The following is a 17,973-nucleotide window of genomic DNA, read 5'->3' on the forward strand; positions in this document are numbered from 1 at the left end:
GTGATCATGGGAGACTTTAACTTCCCAGATATAGACTGGAGGACAAGTGCTAGTAATAATAACAGGGCTCAGATTTTCCTAGATGCGATAGCTGATGGATTCCTTCACCAAGTAGTTGCTGAACCAACAAGAGGGGATGTCATTTTAGATTTGGTTTTGGTGAGTAGTGAGGACCTCATAGAATAAATGGTTGTAAGGGACAACCTTGGTTCGAGCTATCATGAGCTAATTCAGTTTAAACTAAATGGAAGGATAAACAAAAATAGATCTGTGACTAGGCTTTTTGATTTCAAAAGGGCTAACTTTAAAGAATTAAGGAAATTAGTTAGGGAAGTGGATTGGACTGAAAAACTTGGGGATCTAAAGGTGGAGGAAGCCTGGAATTACTTCAAGTCAAAGTTGCAGAAACTATCAGAAGCCTGCATCCCAAGAAAGGGGAAAACATTCATAGGCAGGAGTTGTAGACCAAGCTGGATGAGCAAGCATCTCAAAGAGGTGATTAAGAAAAAGAAGAAATCCTACAAGGAATGGAAGATGGGAGGGATCAGCAAGGAAAGCTACCTTATTGAGGTCAGAACATGTAGGGATAAAGTTAGAAAGGCCAAAAGCCATGTAGAGTTGGACCTTGCAAAGGGAATTAAAACCAATAGTAAAAGGTTCTATAGCCATATAAATAAGAAGAAAACAAAGAAAGAAGAAGTGGGACCGCTAAAGACTGAGGATGGAGTGGAGGTTAAGGATAATCTAGGCATGGCCCAATATCTAAATAAATACTTTGCCTCAGTCTTTAATGAGGCTAATGAAGAGCTTAGGGATAATGGTAGGATGACAAATAGGAATGAGGAGATGGAGGTAGATATTACCACATCCGAGGTAGAAGCCAAACTCGAACAGCTTAATGGGACGAAATCAGGGGGCCCAGATAATCTTCATCCAAGAACACTAAAGGAACTGGCACATGAAGTTGCAAGCCCATTAGCAAGAATTTTTAATGAATCTGTAAACTCAGGGGTTGTACCATATGACTGGAGAATTGCTAACATAGTTCCTATCTTTAAGAAAGGGAAAAAAAAAGTGATCCGGGCAACTAAAGGCCTGTCAGTTTGACATCTGTAGTATGCAAGGTCTTGGAAAAAAATTTGAAGGAAAAAGTAATCAAGGACATTGATGTCAATGGTAACTGGGACAAAATACAACATGGTTTTACAAAAGGTAGATCGTGCCAAACCAACCTGATCTCCTTCTTTGAGAAGTTAACAGATTATTAGACAAAGGAAATGCAGTGGATCTAATTTACCTCAATTTCAGTAAGGCATTTGATATGGTTCCACATGGGGAATCATTAGCTAAATTGGAAAAGATGGGGATCAATATTAAAATTGAAAGGTGGATAAAGAACTGGTTAAAGGGGAGACTACAATGGGTCGTACTGAAATGTGAATTGTCAGGCTGGAGGGAGATTACTAGTGAAGTTCCTCAGGGATCAGTTTTGGGACCAATCTTGTTTAATCTTTTTATTACTGACCTTGGCACAAAAAGTGGAAATGTTCTAATAAAGTTTGCCGATGACACTGTTCGGTCCAAGGAAAATGGAGTATAGAACAGGTTGTTTGGCCAGCTTAGCCAAAGTTAGGCTAACTGTAGTTGCTGGGCCATTCCTGTCTCTCTGTGAAACATGAGGACATGCTTGCTTGGGCTTCAAAGAATGAAATAAAGGGCGGGGGACCGTATTCTTGTACCAAATGTACTAGGAACGGTTTGTTTGGACATATGGAGACTTGCAGTCTCCACTCCCTGTTTCTGTTCTTAACTCCCTCCTTTCTCCTAGTTTCTGGTGCATGACGAAAAAGCTGATAAGAAGCTGCTGAGGCATCATGAACTGTTTGTACTGTCAAAGAACATAGATATGCATGAATATTAGAAGCTTTTAACTAGTAAAGGGGGGGATTGGGTTGCTTTAACTATGACGTGACGGAACTGTCTATATAATCTCACTAGTTATTGTAATCGTGGCTGGTTCTCTTTGGGGACGGGCCGCTCTCTATTGTTGTGTGCACTCTTCAATAAAGAGCTTGTATTGGACCTTGCTGGTGTTGCCTGTCTCTCACTCTGCGGTCAGACAACGAACCGTGCCGTCTGGGTTAAAAAGTCCCTGACAACACAAAGCTGTGAGGTATTGCCAATACAGAGATGGACCGGGATATCATACAGGAAGATCTGGATGACCTTGTAAACTGGAGTAATAGTAATAGGATGAAATTTAATAGTGAAAAGTGCAAGGTCATGCATTTAGGGATTAACAACAAGAATTATTGTTATAAGCTGGGGAGGCATCAGTTGGAAGAAATAGAGGAGGAGAGGGACCTTGGAGTATTGGTTGATCACAGGATGACTATGAGCCACCAATGTGATATGGCCGTGAAAAAAGCTAATGCGGTCTTGGGATGTATCAGGCGAGGTATTTTCAGTAGAGATAAGGAAGTGTTAGTACCATTACACAAGGCACTGGTGAGACCTCGTCTGGAACATTGTGTGCAGTTCTGGTCTCCCATGTTTAAGAAGGATGAATTCAAACTGGAACAGGTTCAGAGAAGGGCTACTAGGATGATCCGAGGAATGGAAAACCTGTCCTATGAAAGGAGACTCAAAGAGCTTGGCTTGTTTAGCCTAACCAAAAGAAGGCTGAGGGGAGATATGATTGCTCTCTATAAATATATCAGAGGAATAAATACCAGGGAGAGAGAGGAATTATTTAAGCTCAGTACCAATGTGGACACAAGAACAAATGGATATAAACTGGCTATCAGGAAGTTTAGACTTGAAATTAGATGAAGGTTTCTAACCATTAGAGGAGTGAAGTTCTGGAACAGCCTTCCAAGGGGAGTAGTGGGGGCAAAAGACATATCTGGCTTCAAGACTAAGCTTGATAAGTTTATGGAGGGGATGGTATAATGGGATAGCCTAATTTTGGCAATTCGTCTTTGTCTACTAGCAGTAAATATGCCCAATGGCTTGTGATAGGATGTTAGATGGGGTGGGATCTGAGTTACTACAGAGAATTCTTTCCTGGGTGTCTGGCTGGTGAGTCTTGCCCACATGCTCAGGGTTTAGCTGATCACCATATTTGGGGTTGGGAAGGAATTTTCCTCCAGGGCAGATTGGCAGAAGCCCTGGGGGGAGGGGTTCGCCTTCCTCTGCAGCATGGGGCATGGGTCACTTGCTGGAAGATTCTCTGCACCTTGAAGTCTTTAAACCATGATTTGAGGACTTCAATGGCTCAGACACAGGTTTGATACAGGAGTGGGTGGGTGAGATTCTGTGGCCTGCGTTGTGCAGGAGGTCAGACTAGATGATCATAATGGTCCCTTCTGACCTTAAAGTCTATGAGTCTGAGTCTATGATTCTATGCATACCTGTCATCCCAGATACCTGGAGAGATACTGGAATAAATTATTAAACAATCAATTTGTAAGCACCTAAAGGATAATACTTAAAAGAAACAGACAGCATGGAATTGTCAAGAACAAATTATGCCAAATCAGTCTAAGGTCCTTCATTGACAGGGTGACTGACTTAGTGGATGGGGGAAGCTGTAGAAGTGATATATCTTGATTTTAGCAAGACTTTTGCACAGTCCCACATAATAGTCTCATGAGCAAACTAGGGAAATGTTGTCTAGATGAAATTACTATAAGGTGGATACACAACAGGTTGAAAGACCATACTCAGAGTAGTTATCAGTGGCTCACTGTGAGACCCAGAGTGCCTGGGGTAGCCCTCACTGAAAATGCCAAGGTCAGGACAGGCTGAAAAAGGGAGAGCAGATACTCCCAAGACTGGTGGGGGGTGGGGGAGAAGCAGTTATGCAATTACGCAAAAAAAAAAAAAAAAAAAAAAAAAGCAATTATGCATTCCAATTCTCTGGCTCCAATCAGCACATGGTTGAGTACAGTGAGAAGTTATTAAAATACTTCTGCTCACTATACAAAATGTTCTTCTGACCCCAAAAGATCAGCCACGTTATCAGGTCAATATTCGTCTGGATCTTACCCAAAATACCACACTGCCAGACAATCCTTAAGTGTCTAAAACTAAAGGTTTATTATAAGGGGAAAAAAGAACAAGAAGAAAGTTGTTAAATGATAAAGCACGTAGATACATACAGAGACTGCAAAGTCCATATATCAGGTTCTCAGCAGTGTTGACGAGTTTGCTGGCTTGAAAGTCCCTCTGGAACACACCCACAGCTTGGATGGGTCATTCAGTCCTTTGTTCAGAGCTTCAGTTTGTAGTAAAGTTCCTCCAGAGATAAGAAACAGGATTGAAGACAAGATGGAGATGATGCAACTGCCTTTTATATTCTTTTGCCATGTGGCTTGTAATTCCTTTGTTCTAAATACAAGCTTCACAGCACGTGGCATGGAAAAGCCTTAGAGTTCTGTCCCTAAGCATACCATATGCCTAGCTGACTCATAAGGTGTATCCCCTAGTTCCTTTCAATGGGTTCATTGTATAGTTGATGACCCTTGATGGGCCCTCGAACAGACTAGGCCGTGTGGATGCCAATCTGTCTGGGGGTGTCACCCACGAACATAGCACAAGTACCAGTCATATCTATAATTCATAATACAAAGGTGATACGAACACATAAGCAAAATTATCATACTTGGCAAATTATAACATTTTCACACATGGCATATCTGGTGAGATTCCTGGCAATTTTTTAATGTAAGTATCAACAATATCATAAAGTGTCTCCCATATTCCATACAGCGTCACACGCTGTCAAACTGGGAGGGCGTATCTAGTGGGGTCCCGCAAGGGTCAGTCCGAGGTCCAGTACAATTCAGCATTTTCATTAGTGATTTGGATAATGGAATGGATAAGGATTCTTCTAAAGTTTACAATGACGCGAAGTGGGAGAAGGGGTTGAAAGCACTTTGGAGGTCAGAATTAGAATTCAAAATGACCTTGACAAATCAGAATTTGTCTGAAATCAGCAGGATGAAATTAAATAAAGAAAATGTAAAGTACTGCAGTTAGGAAAGAAAAATCAAATGCACAGCCACAAACTGGCGAATAAGTGGCTAGGTGGGAGTATTGCTGAAAAGGATCTTGGGGTTATAGTGGATCACAAGCTGAATATGAGTCCACAGTGTGATGCAGTTGCAAAAAAGGCTGATATATGTCTGCAATATATTAACCAGTGTCGTATGTAAGACAGGGGAGATAACTGTCCTGCTGGACTCAACACTGGTGAGGCCTCAGCTGGAGAACTGTGTCCAGTTCTGGGTGCCATATTTTAGGAAAGATGTGGGTACACTGGAGAGAGTCCAGAGGAGAGCAACAACAAAGGTCAGAGTATAGGATGTGCACAATTCTTAGCCAATCAGCATTACTGAGTCTGTTCAATATTTTATTTGTCCCAGCCAGAGTAAGAACTGGCTCACTTTGGAGGAAGAACATCGAGAGCCGAGAGACGTCTTTTACTGGGACAGTTTTGTAGCTGCTATTTTCAGTTGTAAGGGACTCTGTAGTTTTTATTGTGATGTAGTTGGGGTTAGGTCACCCCTGCGTCCCCTCTCCCCCTGCATGCTGACCTTGCCTAGCCATATCACAGTAATACTACAGAGCTTTGTCTCCATTAGGGTTTTACAGCAAGGTAGCTAAAGCATGCAAGTTCTCCAGCTGTAGAAAACACACCTTTGAAGACAAGGTGATAAAAGTTTGTGCTTTACCCTAGGGCTCAGCCCTGGGACAAACATTTGTGAAGTGTCTAAATCAGTATTTTAAAAGATGTTAGTTAATTTGGGTTATTTGGCAGTTAGTTAACTCCAGTGAAAACAGGACATCAAAACACTCTATTCTAGACATAACCATGTGTGTAAGGTATTATACAATACATTTAAAAGTATCACCTTCTTGCCCTAAATAAATAACATATACAAAGACATCTGCAGTATTGTGCTTGCTGAGGCAAGACTACATGAGAGGGAAGAAAATCCTGTAATCAAATCAAAATTCGTACACATTTTAGAGATATTTTATAGAATTTCTAGGGACCAGGCCAGGGGGAATCCATGTTATCCTCCCATCAGCCCTATAGAAGATATCTGAAAGAGTAACATAGTCTGGAACTGTATTAAGTATTTTGCAGAGCCTTCAACTCTACTAGAAATCCCAGGAGAAGTGGGGGCTTTGGAGTGCAACTCCATTTGTGGTGTCACAACTAGGTAATAGAGAGAGGGAGGAATGTGTAAAAAATCTCTATGAGATTTAGGACAGGATACAAATACATGCATTTTACAGTTGGTAAAAAAGTTGGTTTTGGAGGGTTTATATTCAAAAGGGGACACTGCCCTTAACAAAAAAACAAGCTTGAACCACCGAGAATGTGGCTGTGCGTCAAAATGTTTCCGAGTTCAGATCTTTTTCTTGCAATGTCAAACTACCATGGAAAATCCATTTCAAATGGAGAAGAATTCTGTGGCCCAATGTCTGCATTGTTGTTAAAAGAAATATGCAATGGATTTAGACAAAATAAGGATTCTGAGGAAGAAAAGGGAATATTTTGACATGTTTGCTTTAAGATAGTGCCTAGAGGCCAATGTTCGCAAACAAAAAAAGTTAAACACTATTTGCATGTGTTTGCATGAATTGTATAAATGTGCATGAATTTACATAGCTATGCATGCATTTGTGGGTGCATTGCCCATTTGTTCTACTCACACCCACTCCATGCATTCATTCCACATCCCTCTTTCTACCCACACTTATTACGCACATACTCCCCCGATACAATTTACTCCACCACCTGCCTTCATCCATTCTACACTTACACACACACACACACACACACACACACTCTGAATCCATAGAGCCATTCATTCATATCCCCAGCCCCCCTCTCCACACCCTTCTATTCTACGTGCACCCACACTCACTCCACACCCTCACTCATTTTCCACCCACCTGTTCTGCACACACATAGAATCACAGAAGTGTAGGACTGGAAGGGACCTCGAGAGGTTTTCTAGTCCAGTCCCTGCACTCAAGGCAGGGCTAGGCAGGACATAAACTCCTGTGTGATGTACCCATTCACTCTTTGCACACATCCATCACTTACCATCACCCCCTGGCACAGTTTAGCACTTGCCTGCTCCAAGCCAATCCCTAAGTTACACAAAGGGAAGGAAAACACCATCTCAGGCCCTACTCTTTATGGACAAAACCCAGGGGAAGGATGGCGTTTCCTTGTGTTCAGTGAAAATCCCATCCCCTACCCCTCAGTAAATACCCCAGCTCTCCCTGCTCCTGGCCTATCTTGCTTTCCCTGAGCAAGACACTTCCATACCCAAAGTTTTTTAGGTAAATATGATCAACATGAAGTGAAATCAGGATTTCCCCACAACTACTCCCCACCCCTCCAGCTGAGAACTGTATTTCAGGGTCAAACACGCCTCCTGGGGTTGGGCTGCAGTCCGTGAGATAGCAATTCCTGCCTGGGAAATCCCAGTTACTGAATGTGGAACAACAGATCACAGTGAAACAATCGGGAGGATGTTTGGTTTTGATGCGTTCTTTCACCCCAAATCTCCACTGACGTTCCTGATGGATTCTCCTGCAGCTGCACCAGGGACGTTGGAACCATGATGACGTCTCTGCTGATCCCCTTGACATACTTCTGTCTTCAAACCTGGCTGGAAACGACTCAGGTAAACTCTTGAGCCTTGCCAGTTAAGCAAAGTGTGTAGGGCTAGAAGGAACCTTGAGAGGTCATCTGGTGCAGCCCTCTGCACTGAGGAAGGACCAAGTGAACCTAAACCATCTCTGACAGGTGTTTGTCTAATCTGTTCTTTAAACTCTCCAATGACAAAGATGCCACAACTGCCCTTGGTATTCCAGAGATTAACTATAGTTTTAGTTAGAAAGTTTTTCTTAATATGAAACCTAAAGCTAAAGGTTTATTTATAAAGAAAAGAAGAAGAGAGTTAAAATGGTTAATCGATCATAGACATACAGTAATGGCAATGTATCAGAGGGGTAGCCATGTTAGTCTGTATCCACAAAAACAACAAGGAGTCCAGTGGCACCTTAAAGACTAACAGATTTATTTGGGCATAAGCTTTCGTGGGTAAAAAACCCACTTCTTCAGATGCATGGAGTGAAAGTTACAGATGCAGGCATTATATGCTGACACATGGAGAGCAGGGAGTTACTTCGCAAGTGGAGAACCAGTGTTGACAGGGCCAATTCAATCAGGGTGGATGTAGTCCACTCCCAATAATAAATGAGGAGGTGTCAATTCCAGGAGAGGCAAAGCTGCTTTTGTAATGAGCCAGCCACTCCCAGTCCCTATTCAAGCCCAGATTAATGGACTACAAGCTGCCAGGAACAGTATCCCTGATGAGGCCACAGCACACCTGGTGGCTGAGCTTTGTGACTTTGTCCTCACCCACAACCACTTCAGATTTGGGGACAACTTATACCTTCAAGTCAGTGGCACTGCTATGGGTACCTGCATGGCCACACAATATGCCAACATTTTTATGGCTGACTTAGAACAATGCTTCCTCAGCTCTCGTCCCCTAGCGCCCCTCCTCTACTTGCGCTACATTGATGACATCTCCATCATATGGACCCACGGGAAGGAGGCCCTGGAAGAATTCCACCTGGATTTCAACAATTTCCACCTCACCATCAACCTCAGCCTGGACCAGTCCACACAAGAGATCCACTTCCTAGACACTACAGTGCAAATAAGTGATGGTCACATAAACACCACCCTATACCGGAAACCTACTGACCGCTATACTTACCTACATGCCTCCAGCTTCCATCCAGGACACATCACACGATCCATTGTCTACAGACAAGCCCTAAGATACAAATGCATTTGCTCCAATCCCTCAGACAGAGACGAACACCTACAAGATCTTTATCAAGCATTCTTAAAACTACAATATCCACCTGGGGAAGTGAGGAAACAGATTGACAGAGCAAGACAGGTACCCAGAAGTCACCTACTACAAGACAGGCCCAACAAGGAAAATAACAGAACACTACTGGCCATAAGAAATAGCCCCTAGCTAAAACCTCTCCAGCACATTATCAACAATCTATAAACTATCCTGAAAAACAATCCCTCACTCTCACAGACCTTGGGAGGCAGGCCAGTCCTTGCTTACAGACGGCCCCCCAACCTGAAGCAAATACTCACCAGCAACTACACACCACACCACAGAAACACTAACCCAGGAACCAATAACTGTAGTAAACCTCGTTGCCTACTCTGTCCCCATATCTACTCGAGTGACACCATCAGAGGACCCAACCACATCACACACCATCAGGGGCTCGTTCACCTGCACATCTACCAATGTGATATATGCCATCATGTGCCAGCAATGCCTCTCTGCCATGTACATTGGCCAAACCGGACAGTCTCTACGTAAAAGAATAAATGGACACAAATTGGACACCAGGAATGGTAACATACAAAAGCCAGTAGGAGAACACTTCAATCTTCCTGGACATTCTATAACAGATTTAAAAGGAGCTATACTTGAACAAAATAACTTCAGAAACAGACTTCAAGGAGAAACTGCAGAACTAAAATTCATTTGCAAATTTGTGGCACCTTAGAGACTAACAAATTTATTAGAGCATAAGCTTTCGTGGACTACAGCCCACTTCTTCGGATGCATATAGAATGGAACATATAATGAGGAGATATATATACACACATACAGAGAGCATAAACAGGTGGGAGTTGTCTTACTAACTCTGAGAGGCCAATTAATTAAGAGAAAAAAAAAAAAAAAAAAAAAAACTTTTGAAGTGATAATCAAGCTAGCCGAGTACAGACAGTGTGATAAGAAGTGTGAGAGTACTTACAAGGGGAGATAGTCAACGTTTGTAATGGCTCAGCCATTCCCAGTCCTTATTCAAACCGGAGTTAATTGTGTCTAGTTTGCATATCAATTCTAGCTCTGCAGTCTCTCTTTGGAGTCTGTTTTTGAAGTTTTTCTGTTGTAATATAGCCACCCGCAGGTCTGTCACTGAATGACCAGACAGGTTAAAGTGTTCTCCCACTGGTTTTTGAGTATTTTGATTCCTGATGTCAGATTTGTGTCCATTAATTCTTTTGCGTAGAGACTGTCCGGTTTGGCCAATGTACATGGCAGAGGGGCATTGCTAACGCCCCTAACGCCCCTACTCTACTTGCGCTACATTGATGACATCTTCATCATCTGGACCCATGGAAAAGAAGCCCTTGAGGAATTTCACCATGATTTCAATAATTTCCATCCCACCATCAACCTCAGCCTAGATCAATCCACACAAGCGGTCCATTTCCTGGACACTACTGTGCTAATAAGCGATGGTCACATCAATACCACCCTATACCGGAAACCTACTGACCGCTACACTTACCTACATGCCTCCAGCTTCCATCCAGGACACACCACACGATCCATTGTCTACAGCCAAGCTCTAAGATATAACCGCATTTGCTCCAATCCCTCGGATAGAGACAAGCACCTACAAGATCTCTATCAAGCATTCTTAAAACTACAATACCCACCTGCTGAAGTGAAAAAACAGATTGACAGAGCCAGACGAGTACCCAGAAGTCACCTCCTACAAGACAGGCCCAACAAAGAAAATAACAGAACACCACTAGCTGTCACCTTCAGCCCCCAACTAAAACCTCTCCAGCGCATCATCAGAGATCTACAACCTATCCTGAAAGATGATCCTTTACTCTCACAGATCTTGGGAGACAGACCTGTCCTCGCTTACAGACAACCCCCCAACCTAAAGCAAATACTCACCAGCAACCACACATCACTGAACAAAACCACTAACCCAGGAACCTATCCTTGTAACAAACCCCGATGCCAACTCTGTCCACATATCTATTCAAGTGACATCATCATAGGACCTAATCACATCAGCCATACCATCAGGGGCTCGTTCACCTGCACATCTACCAATGTGATCTATGCCATCATGTGCCAGCAATGCCCCTCTGCCATGTACATTGGCCAAACCGGACAGTCTCTACGCAAAAGAATTAATGGACACAAATCTGACATCAGGAATCAAAATACTCAAAAACCAGTGGGAGAACACTTTAACCTGTCTGGTCATTCAGTGACAGACCTGCGGGTGGCTATATTACAACAGAAAAACTTCAAAAACAGACTCCAAAGAGAGACTGCAGAGCTAGAATTGATATGCAAACTAGACACAATTAACTCCGGTTTGAATAAGGACTGGGAATGGCTGAGCCATTACAAACGTTGACTATCTCCCCTTGTAAGTACTCTCACACTTCTTATCACACTGTCTGTACTCGGCTAGCTTGATTATCACTTCAAAAGTTTTTTTTTTTTTTTTTTTTTTTCTTAATTAATTGGCCTCTCAGAGTTGGTAAGACAACTCCCACCTGTTTATGCTCTCTCTGTATGTGTGTATATATATCTCCTCATTATATGTTCCATTCTATATGCATCCGAAGAAGTGGGCTGTAGTCCACGAAAGCTTATGCTCTAATAAATTTGTTAGTCTCTAAGGTGCCACAAGTACTCCTGTTCTTCTTTTTGCGGATACAGACTAACACGGCTGTTACTCTGAAATTTGCAAATTTAACACCTTTAATTTGGGCTTGAATAGGGACTGGGAGTGGCTGGCTCATTACAAAAGCAGCTTTGCCATTACAAAAGCAGAATTGACACCTCCTCATCAATCATTGGGAGTGGACTACATCCAACCTGATCGAATTGGCCCTGTCAACACTGGTTCTCCACTTGTAAGGTAACTCTCCTTCTCTCCATGTGTCAGTATATAATGCCTGCATCTGTAACTTTCACTCCATGCATCTGAAGAAGTGAGGTTTTTTACCCATGAAAGCTTATGCCCAAATAAATCTGTTAGTCTTTAAGGTGCCACTGGACTGCTTGTTGTTTTTGTGGATACAGATTAACACGACTAGCCCCTGGTACTTTATGTTTTAGCACAGATTTAGGAGCTCTGTGTAAGCCCCAAAGCTGGTCTCTCTCACCAACACTGGACTCCTCGTTAGTAATGGCAATGTTCATGTATCAGGTTTGTAGCAGTGATGTTACAGACTGCTGGCTTGTAAAGTCTCTGGTTACTTCCAAAAGATTGGAAGGTCCTCAGTCCATAATTCAAATAAACTCCTTTTAGTTGTAAGTCCAGAGAATCAAACAGGTAAGAGGCAACATGGAGATGTTGCAAGGGTCTTTTATACCCTCTGCCATGTGCTTGGAATTTTCCTGCCCCAAACAAAGCCCGCAGCACAGTTTGTGGAAAATTACTTGCACAAGATGGAGGCCAGGGTCAAATGAGCATGTCACATGCCTTTACATGGCTTGCTGACTCACACGAACAGCCATTACCCATATACTGGCTGGGACGTCCAGAGGAAGGCACACAGGGCGGGACTTGTTTCTTCCATGGCCCATTGTGAGAGTTAATTGCCATTAGTGGGCTTTAATTGTCTGGCTTTAATGTAGATTTTACCTGGTGGGTGTTACCCCAGGAACGAACACATTTGGGATACAGATATGTATAGCCAATATTCATAACTTCAGATACAGTGATGATACATGAATTTAAACAGGATAATGATCTTTAGCGAATCATAATTTTTCCATTGACAACTCACATGACATACTTTGTACAAGTTTTGTTGCAATATCAATTATATGAATGGTCATATTTCAATCATACAGCATCACAGCGTCACCCAGAACTGGACCCAGTTTATGGTTGTACAAGAGTTGGCAAACTGCAGGTGCACCCCTTTGTGAGCAGAGGGTAGCAGCTTTTTCCTGTCTTTTGCTTCCTGATGACAGTCTCTCTTCCCCTGACTAAGCTCTTTGGCCAAATCACATTTTAGTCCCACCTCTTCCAGGGTAACAGAAAGTCCATCAAATAAAAGTGTAATGTCCTCACACAATCTCTTTGGCCCTGACTCTGGGCCCCACAGTCCTCATGCTCGTCTCTCAGGGCTTTCAGTAAACCTTATTCTCCTCTCTGGGCCCCATGCCACCTTCCTCAGTGCCTGGTAAGGGAACTCAGGCCTTCCTACTGGGTTCCAGTCCAGGAACCTTCTGACCAGTAGCCAAGGTCTTCTCTCTGAGACTCCTTGCTGCTGCCTCCCTGGATTTTTTCCTACCACAGCCTTTTTTCCAGTTCTTCTCCCCACAACCTCTCAGGGAAGGGTGAGCTTAAAGGGCCGGGCTCACAGGGCTCCCCCCGTGGAATCCCCCAACACAATCCCAAACCAAAAGAACAAAATTAAACCAATTTCTGCCTGGCTCAGGCTTCCTTCTCACCTTGCAGGAGCCTCCCTGTTCTCCTCAGGTCTCTCCGCTCTTTACTGCCAGGAGAGGGACTGCCGAGGTCTTCCCCCTCTCCCTGCAGCCCCTCAAACTCCAGTCCAAATGCCCCCTAGGCTTTACCAACAGTGCCCCCGGCTTCCTCCTGGCCCGAGGCAACTCACGTCTGGCCGCAGGCTTCACTGCCCCCAGCCTCCTAGGCCTCCTCCTGGCTCCGGGCCCTCCAGTTCTGGCTCCAGGCCTCTGTCTGGCTTTAGCCCAAGAGGGGACGTCCCCAGCCACCCCAGCTGGGTTTGATCACCAGTCATTCCTAACACCCTTCCGGGTGCCACCCCGCAGCCTAATGGGGCTCAGGCTTCTGTTAACCCCTGTGTGACCATGGTGCCTGGGGGCCCACACTGAGAATGCTTATTCAGAGCAAACTGCAAGGAATAGGGCAGACAATCCTTAAAACTGGTGATTTATTCTATAATTAGATTCACCAAGCCAGTAAAAAAAAAGCTTCTGTAATACCACACTGGTTACCAAGAAGCCAAAATGCAGTCCCTTTTAAGCAATCCAGCCTTTGGCTCCCACCCAGACAGCCACCTCTAATCTAACGAAGGGTTACTAAAAATCCTATTCACCATATATAAAGTTCTACCAATCCCAAGTCAGTTTCAGATCCCAGCATGAATATCGCAAATTCTGGGTGACCAGGTATGGTCTTGCCCCGGCAGGTACCACTTCCCATGAAAGTGTTCCTGGAATGTCTCCTCCTGTTACCCGGGGTTTTCAGAACCCAAAGCAGTGGTAAATTAACTGGTTCACTCCAGGTGGTATCAGGAATAAATCAATGGGAACCCAGCAATTCTGTCTGATGAAAGATTAATACAACTAAGCGTGCTCTTATCTAAAACTACTATTTATTAGATATAAGCTCACACAGACATAAGCAGTAGGTTTAGAACACCCCCAAATAATTACCTAGAATCTGAGATGGTATTGAATAATTTCCAGCAGGTCCATGATGGTCAGTCACTTCCCCACTGGGGAGTATGGTGTCAGGAAAAAAATCTCTCAGGACAGCTTCCAAGAACTGCTCCAAAGTACACACTATTATCTAGTCTTTTATAATTAATTTTTACAAAACACATGGCTCACAGTGACCCCTACTGGGTCATCACCTCTCCTAACTTCAATCAACTACTTATCAACAAAACATTCCTAACAATCTTAGGCATAATAAGTTTCTATATCAAAGGCGCCCAAAGGTTCCCATCCACTTATTTTCTTTCAGTCTCAAATTGTTGACTCTTTTTCTCCCTTCCTCTCATTCTGATTAACAGAAACTGCAGGTCTACAACTAATTTTGATCTGGCCTCCAAAAGCCCTGCTTGTTCAAATTAACCCTTAACTATGTGGTGTTCTATTTTATTAATTCATGGTGGCAGACTGTACACAATATGGTTGCAGTTAACTTGATCAAAATCGGGGGTACACACACACACACACCCCTCAAATCCAGGTCAATGAATATTTCAGATCCCAGCACGGATCTCGCAGATTCTGGGTGACCAGGTGGGGTCTTGCCCCGGTGGGTACCGCTCCCTATTATAGCGTTGATGCAATGTCTCCTCCAAGATGTCTAAGGCATTGTGGGGGGCGACGATTCACTGCTGAGGTGTCCCCTGCTGGTCGGGAATTAGATCTTCCAGCCCAGAGCGCCCTCTGCAGGCTGGTGTCTCGCCTGCTGCTGGCCCTTGTGTCCCTCCTGGACCCCGGTGCCCCTTCTCTCGGGGTTCTTCCCTCTGCAGTACCCCCGCAGTCTCTGGGTCTCCCCTTCCAGGTCTTCCCCCTATCCCAACCTTGCCTCAGTGGCTACTGCCAGTCATCATCTAGCCCCCGCTCACTGGGGCAGACTGCAGTCTATAAACCACTCATCATCAGCAAGGGGGGTTGGACCAGCTGCCTCTGCCTATCTCTGGGCTGCCCCTCTGCAGCCCCAGTACCTTTTTGGCAAGGCCTGCAGCCTGGGGTTTTATCAGGCTGGAGTGCCTCAGCTCCCTCTGCCCTTCGCCAGCACTGCTTCACCTCAGGTACCCTTTTCAGCTCCCAGACAGCCAGGTCCTTCTATCTCAGACAGCTAAAGAGAGACTGTCCTTTCAGCTCCTGGCTCACGGCCCTTTTATAGGGCCAGCTGTGTCTTGATTGGGGCGTGGCCTCAGCTGAGGCTCCTTCCCCAATCAGCCTTTCCCCAGCCACAGCCCTCTCCCAGGGCTGTTTTAAACCCTTCAGGGCAGGAGCGGGGTGACCACCCCGCTACAGGCGTCAAGAATAGTGGTCTTGACACGCAAATATACTTGGGCTGCAGTGGGGTCTAAATGACGATAGGCAGCCTGTTCTACCCCAGGTAAGTACGGGGCTAGCACCACAACCCATTGGTCTCGAGGCCACCGGCACCCGTGGCCACACACTCAAAAGTTTCAAAAAAGGCCTCAGGATCATCATCATGCCCCATCTTCGTGAGTCTGATGGGGCGGCAGTCAGAGCTGGAGTGGGGTTGGCTGGTTCCGCTGGTGCATTTGGTCGTTATAGTGTGGCAGTGTCCTGCTGCGGTCCCAGGTTCCTCCAGCTGGGGCAGCTGTCAGTTTGGTGGGGTCACAACTCCCCAGGTCTCTGTGTTTCGGTCACCCACGTTCCTCTCAGGCCGGGTGCTCCTAGGCCTCTTTCTCTGTCTCCTTTGGCCAGGAAGACACAGCTTGGTCCCTGGTGGCTGCCTCGGCCGGCAGGCTTGTGATACTTCCCTCAGGTATGGGGGCAGCTAGCACCTGCCTGTTTGCTGGTCAGCCCCAAATTGACCCAGGCTCCCTCATTTTCTCCTCCCTCCAGGCCTGGCATCGGCTGCCGGTATAACAGGGAGGGACTAGCAGTGCCCAAATGGTCTCCTTAACCCCTTCCATGCAGGTGGGTGGTTCCCTTGGTTCACCACACACGTATTACTGGGTACCACTCTCTAGGTAATCCAAAGAATGTATGAAAATCATTGTATGGAAAAGCACACAGTTCGGGCACCATACTGTACTACAGCTCCGGTATCAGATGCAGTATCAGAAGCTTGATGATAAAAATAGGGTAACAGTGAGCAGCACTGTGTGTTGACTGCTATAAAGTATAGCAAGGAAACATCACCATGAATTTGTTCAGTAACAACATCACTGTTAATGATAGTTCATGAAAACATTTTGGCCCTGATCCAGCAAAGCACATAAGCTTGTGCTTAACTGTGGTCACACAGATGTCTATGGAGGCTACTCACCTATTTAAAGTTAGGCACAGGATTAAGTACACTGCTGAATCGAGCCCTACTCGTAACATAATCCCCATTCCTCAAACACACTCTCTCACACCTACATGTGATCTTACACACACTGCACACTCACATCCTGTTGGGCATTCCTTCCCCTTACTGACTGGCTGTGTGTTCCAACAACCTCCCCCCACTCTTCCCTTCTTTGCCAACCTCATCCTCCCTGCCTTCTTTACTCCTCCCCATTCCTACCTCTCTCCTTTCTACCTTTTCCAACTTCCTTCGCCTGATCCAACTTCTGCCAGTGGCTGTGGCATGCCATGACATTTTAGTCAGGCATGCAATTCTACACTTGCATGCAGAATGGCATCCTCCATGCTGCGTGATTTCACATGTATGGTGCATGGGAGGTCACGCTGTGCGGAGGATGCCATCTTCTTCTACCAAATGGCGTCCTCCATGCCCGTTTGGAGGTTGGATGAAATCTTCCCACGGGCACTGCCAGCCCTGGAGCATGCAGTGCATGGCTGGCATACGGAGATGGCTGGCAACCCACTGACCAGTGAGGTAAATGGGGGTGGTTTCTAGATAGTCCCGTGGGAGTGGATTGGGATCTTAGTCCCTCCTAACTCTCTCCCTTCTATGTCCCTTGTTCCCCCTGCTTTGTCTTCCCTGTTAATGTATCCCTTCCTGCCTTTCTTTCTAACCACACATCTGTACATAGTATAGCTATTACACTAACAAAGTCCCCAGTAAACTAAAAACACCTCTGTCACAGTTGCAGGGCTCTCTGGTCTCGCTGAGTGACCCACTCCCCACCCCAGCTCCACCACCTGAGCTGTCAGGCCTCATGCCTTTACCGCTCCTGGGCAGGAATCCTGTGATTCCCCCACACTCAAACAGGCCCTGGGTTGCAGTACCCTGTGTATCCACCATGCTTACCCAGCGGCTCCAGCTGAGTTCAGGCACCTGTGGCTCATCTCCTTGGGAGCTGGTTTCCAGTGGTGTATCATGCCTAGACACCTGCTGACAACAGAGTGTTGTTAATTTTACCATAAGAAAAAATCGTTTAGGAGAGAGGATTTTAAAACAACCCACAGTCCACACTCACATCGGTCTTACGTAAAGGGCTACCATCCCCTGGGGCTAATGTAGGCACGTTTAACTTCCTCCCGCACCCCAGCAGGCCCTGTGTCTGAGCAAAGGTGCCGACTTTCTATTGTGCCAGGGAGGGGGGCTCAACCCCCACTCTGCCCCAGGTCCTGCTCCCACTCCATCCCTTCCTCCAACGCCCCACCCCAACCCACCTCT

The 17,973-nt window shown here is 45.2% G+C and overlaps 1 protein-coding gene across 1 annotated transcript in view; it reads left to right on the forward strand.

Annotated features, from left to right (window-relative positions):
* The window catches only part of LOC128831986 (ecto-ADP-ribosyltransferase 5-like), a 41,293-nt gene that overhangs the window by 11,297 nt on the left and 12,023 nt on the right, over positions 1-17,973 (forward strand). Inside the window, exon 2 of the mRNA XM_054018980.1 lies at positions 7,628-7,715. Coding sequence (XP_053874955.1) covers positions 7,650-7,715 — 66 coding nt within the window. The 5' untranslated portion in view covers positions 7,628-7,649. The remainder of the gene's footprint in view (positions 1-7,627; positions 7,716-17,973) is intronic.

This window comes from Malaclemys terrapin, chromosome 1 (assembly GCF_027887155.1).
Source record: "Malaclemys terrapin pileata isolate rMalTer1 chromosome 1, rMalTer1.hap1, whole genome shotgun sequence".
Taxonomy (NCBI): domain Eukaryota; kingdom Metazoa; phylum Chordata; order Testudines; family Emydidae; genus Malaclemys; species Malaclemys terrapin.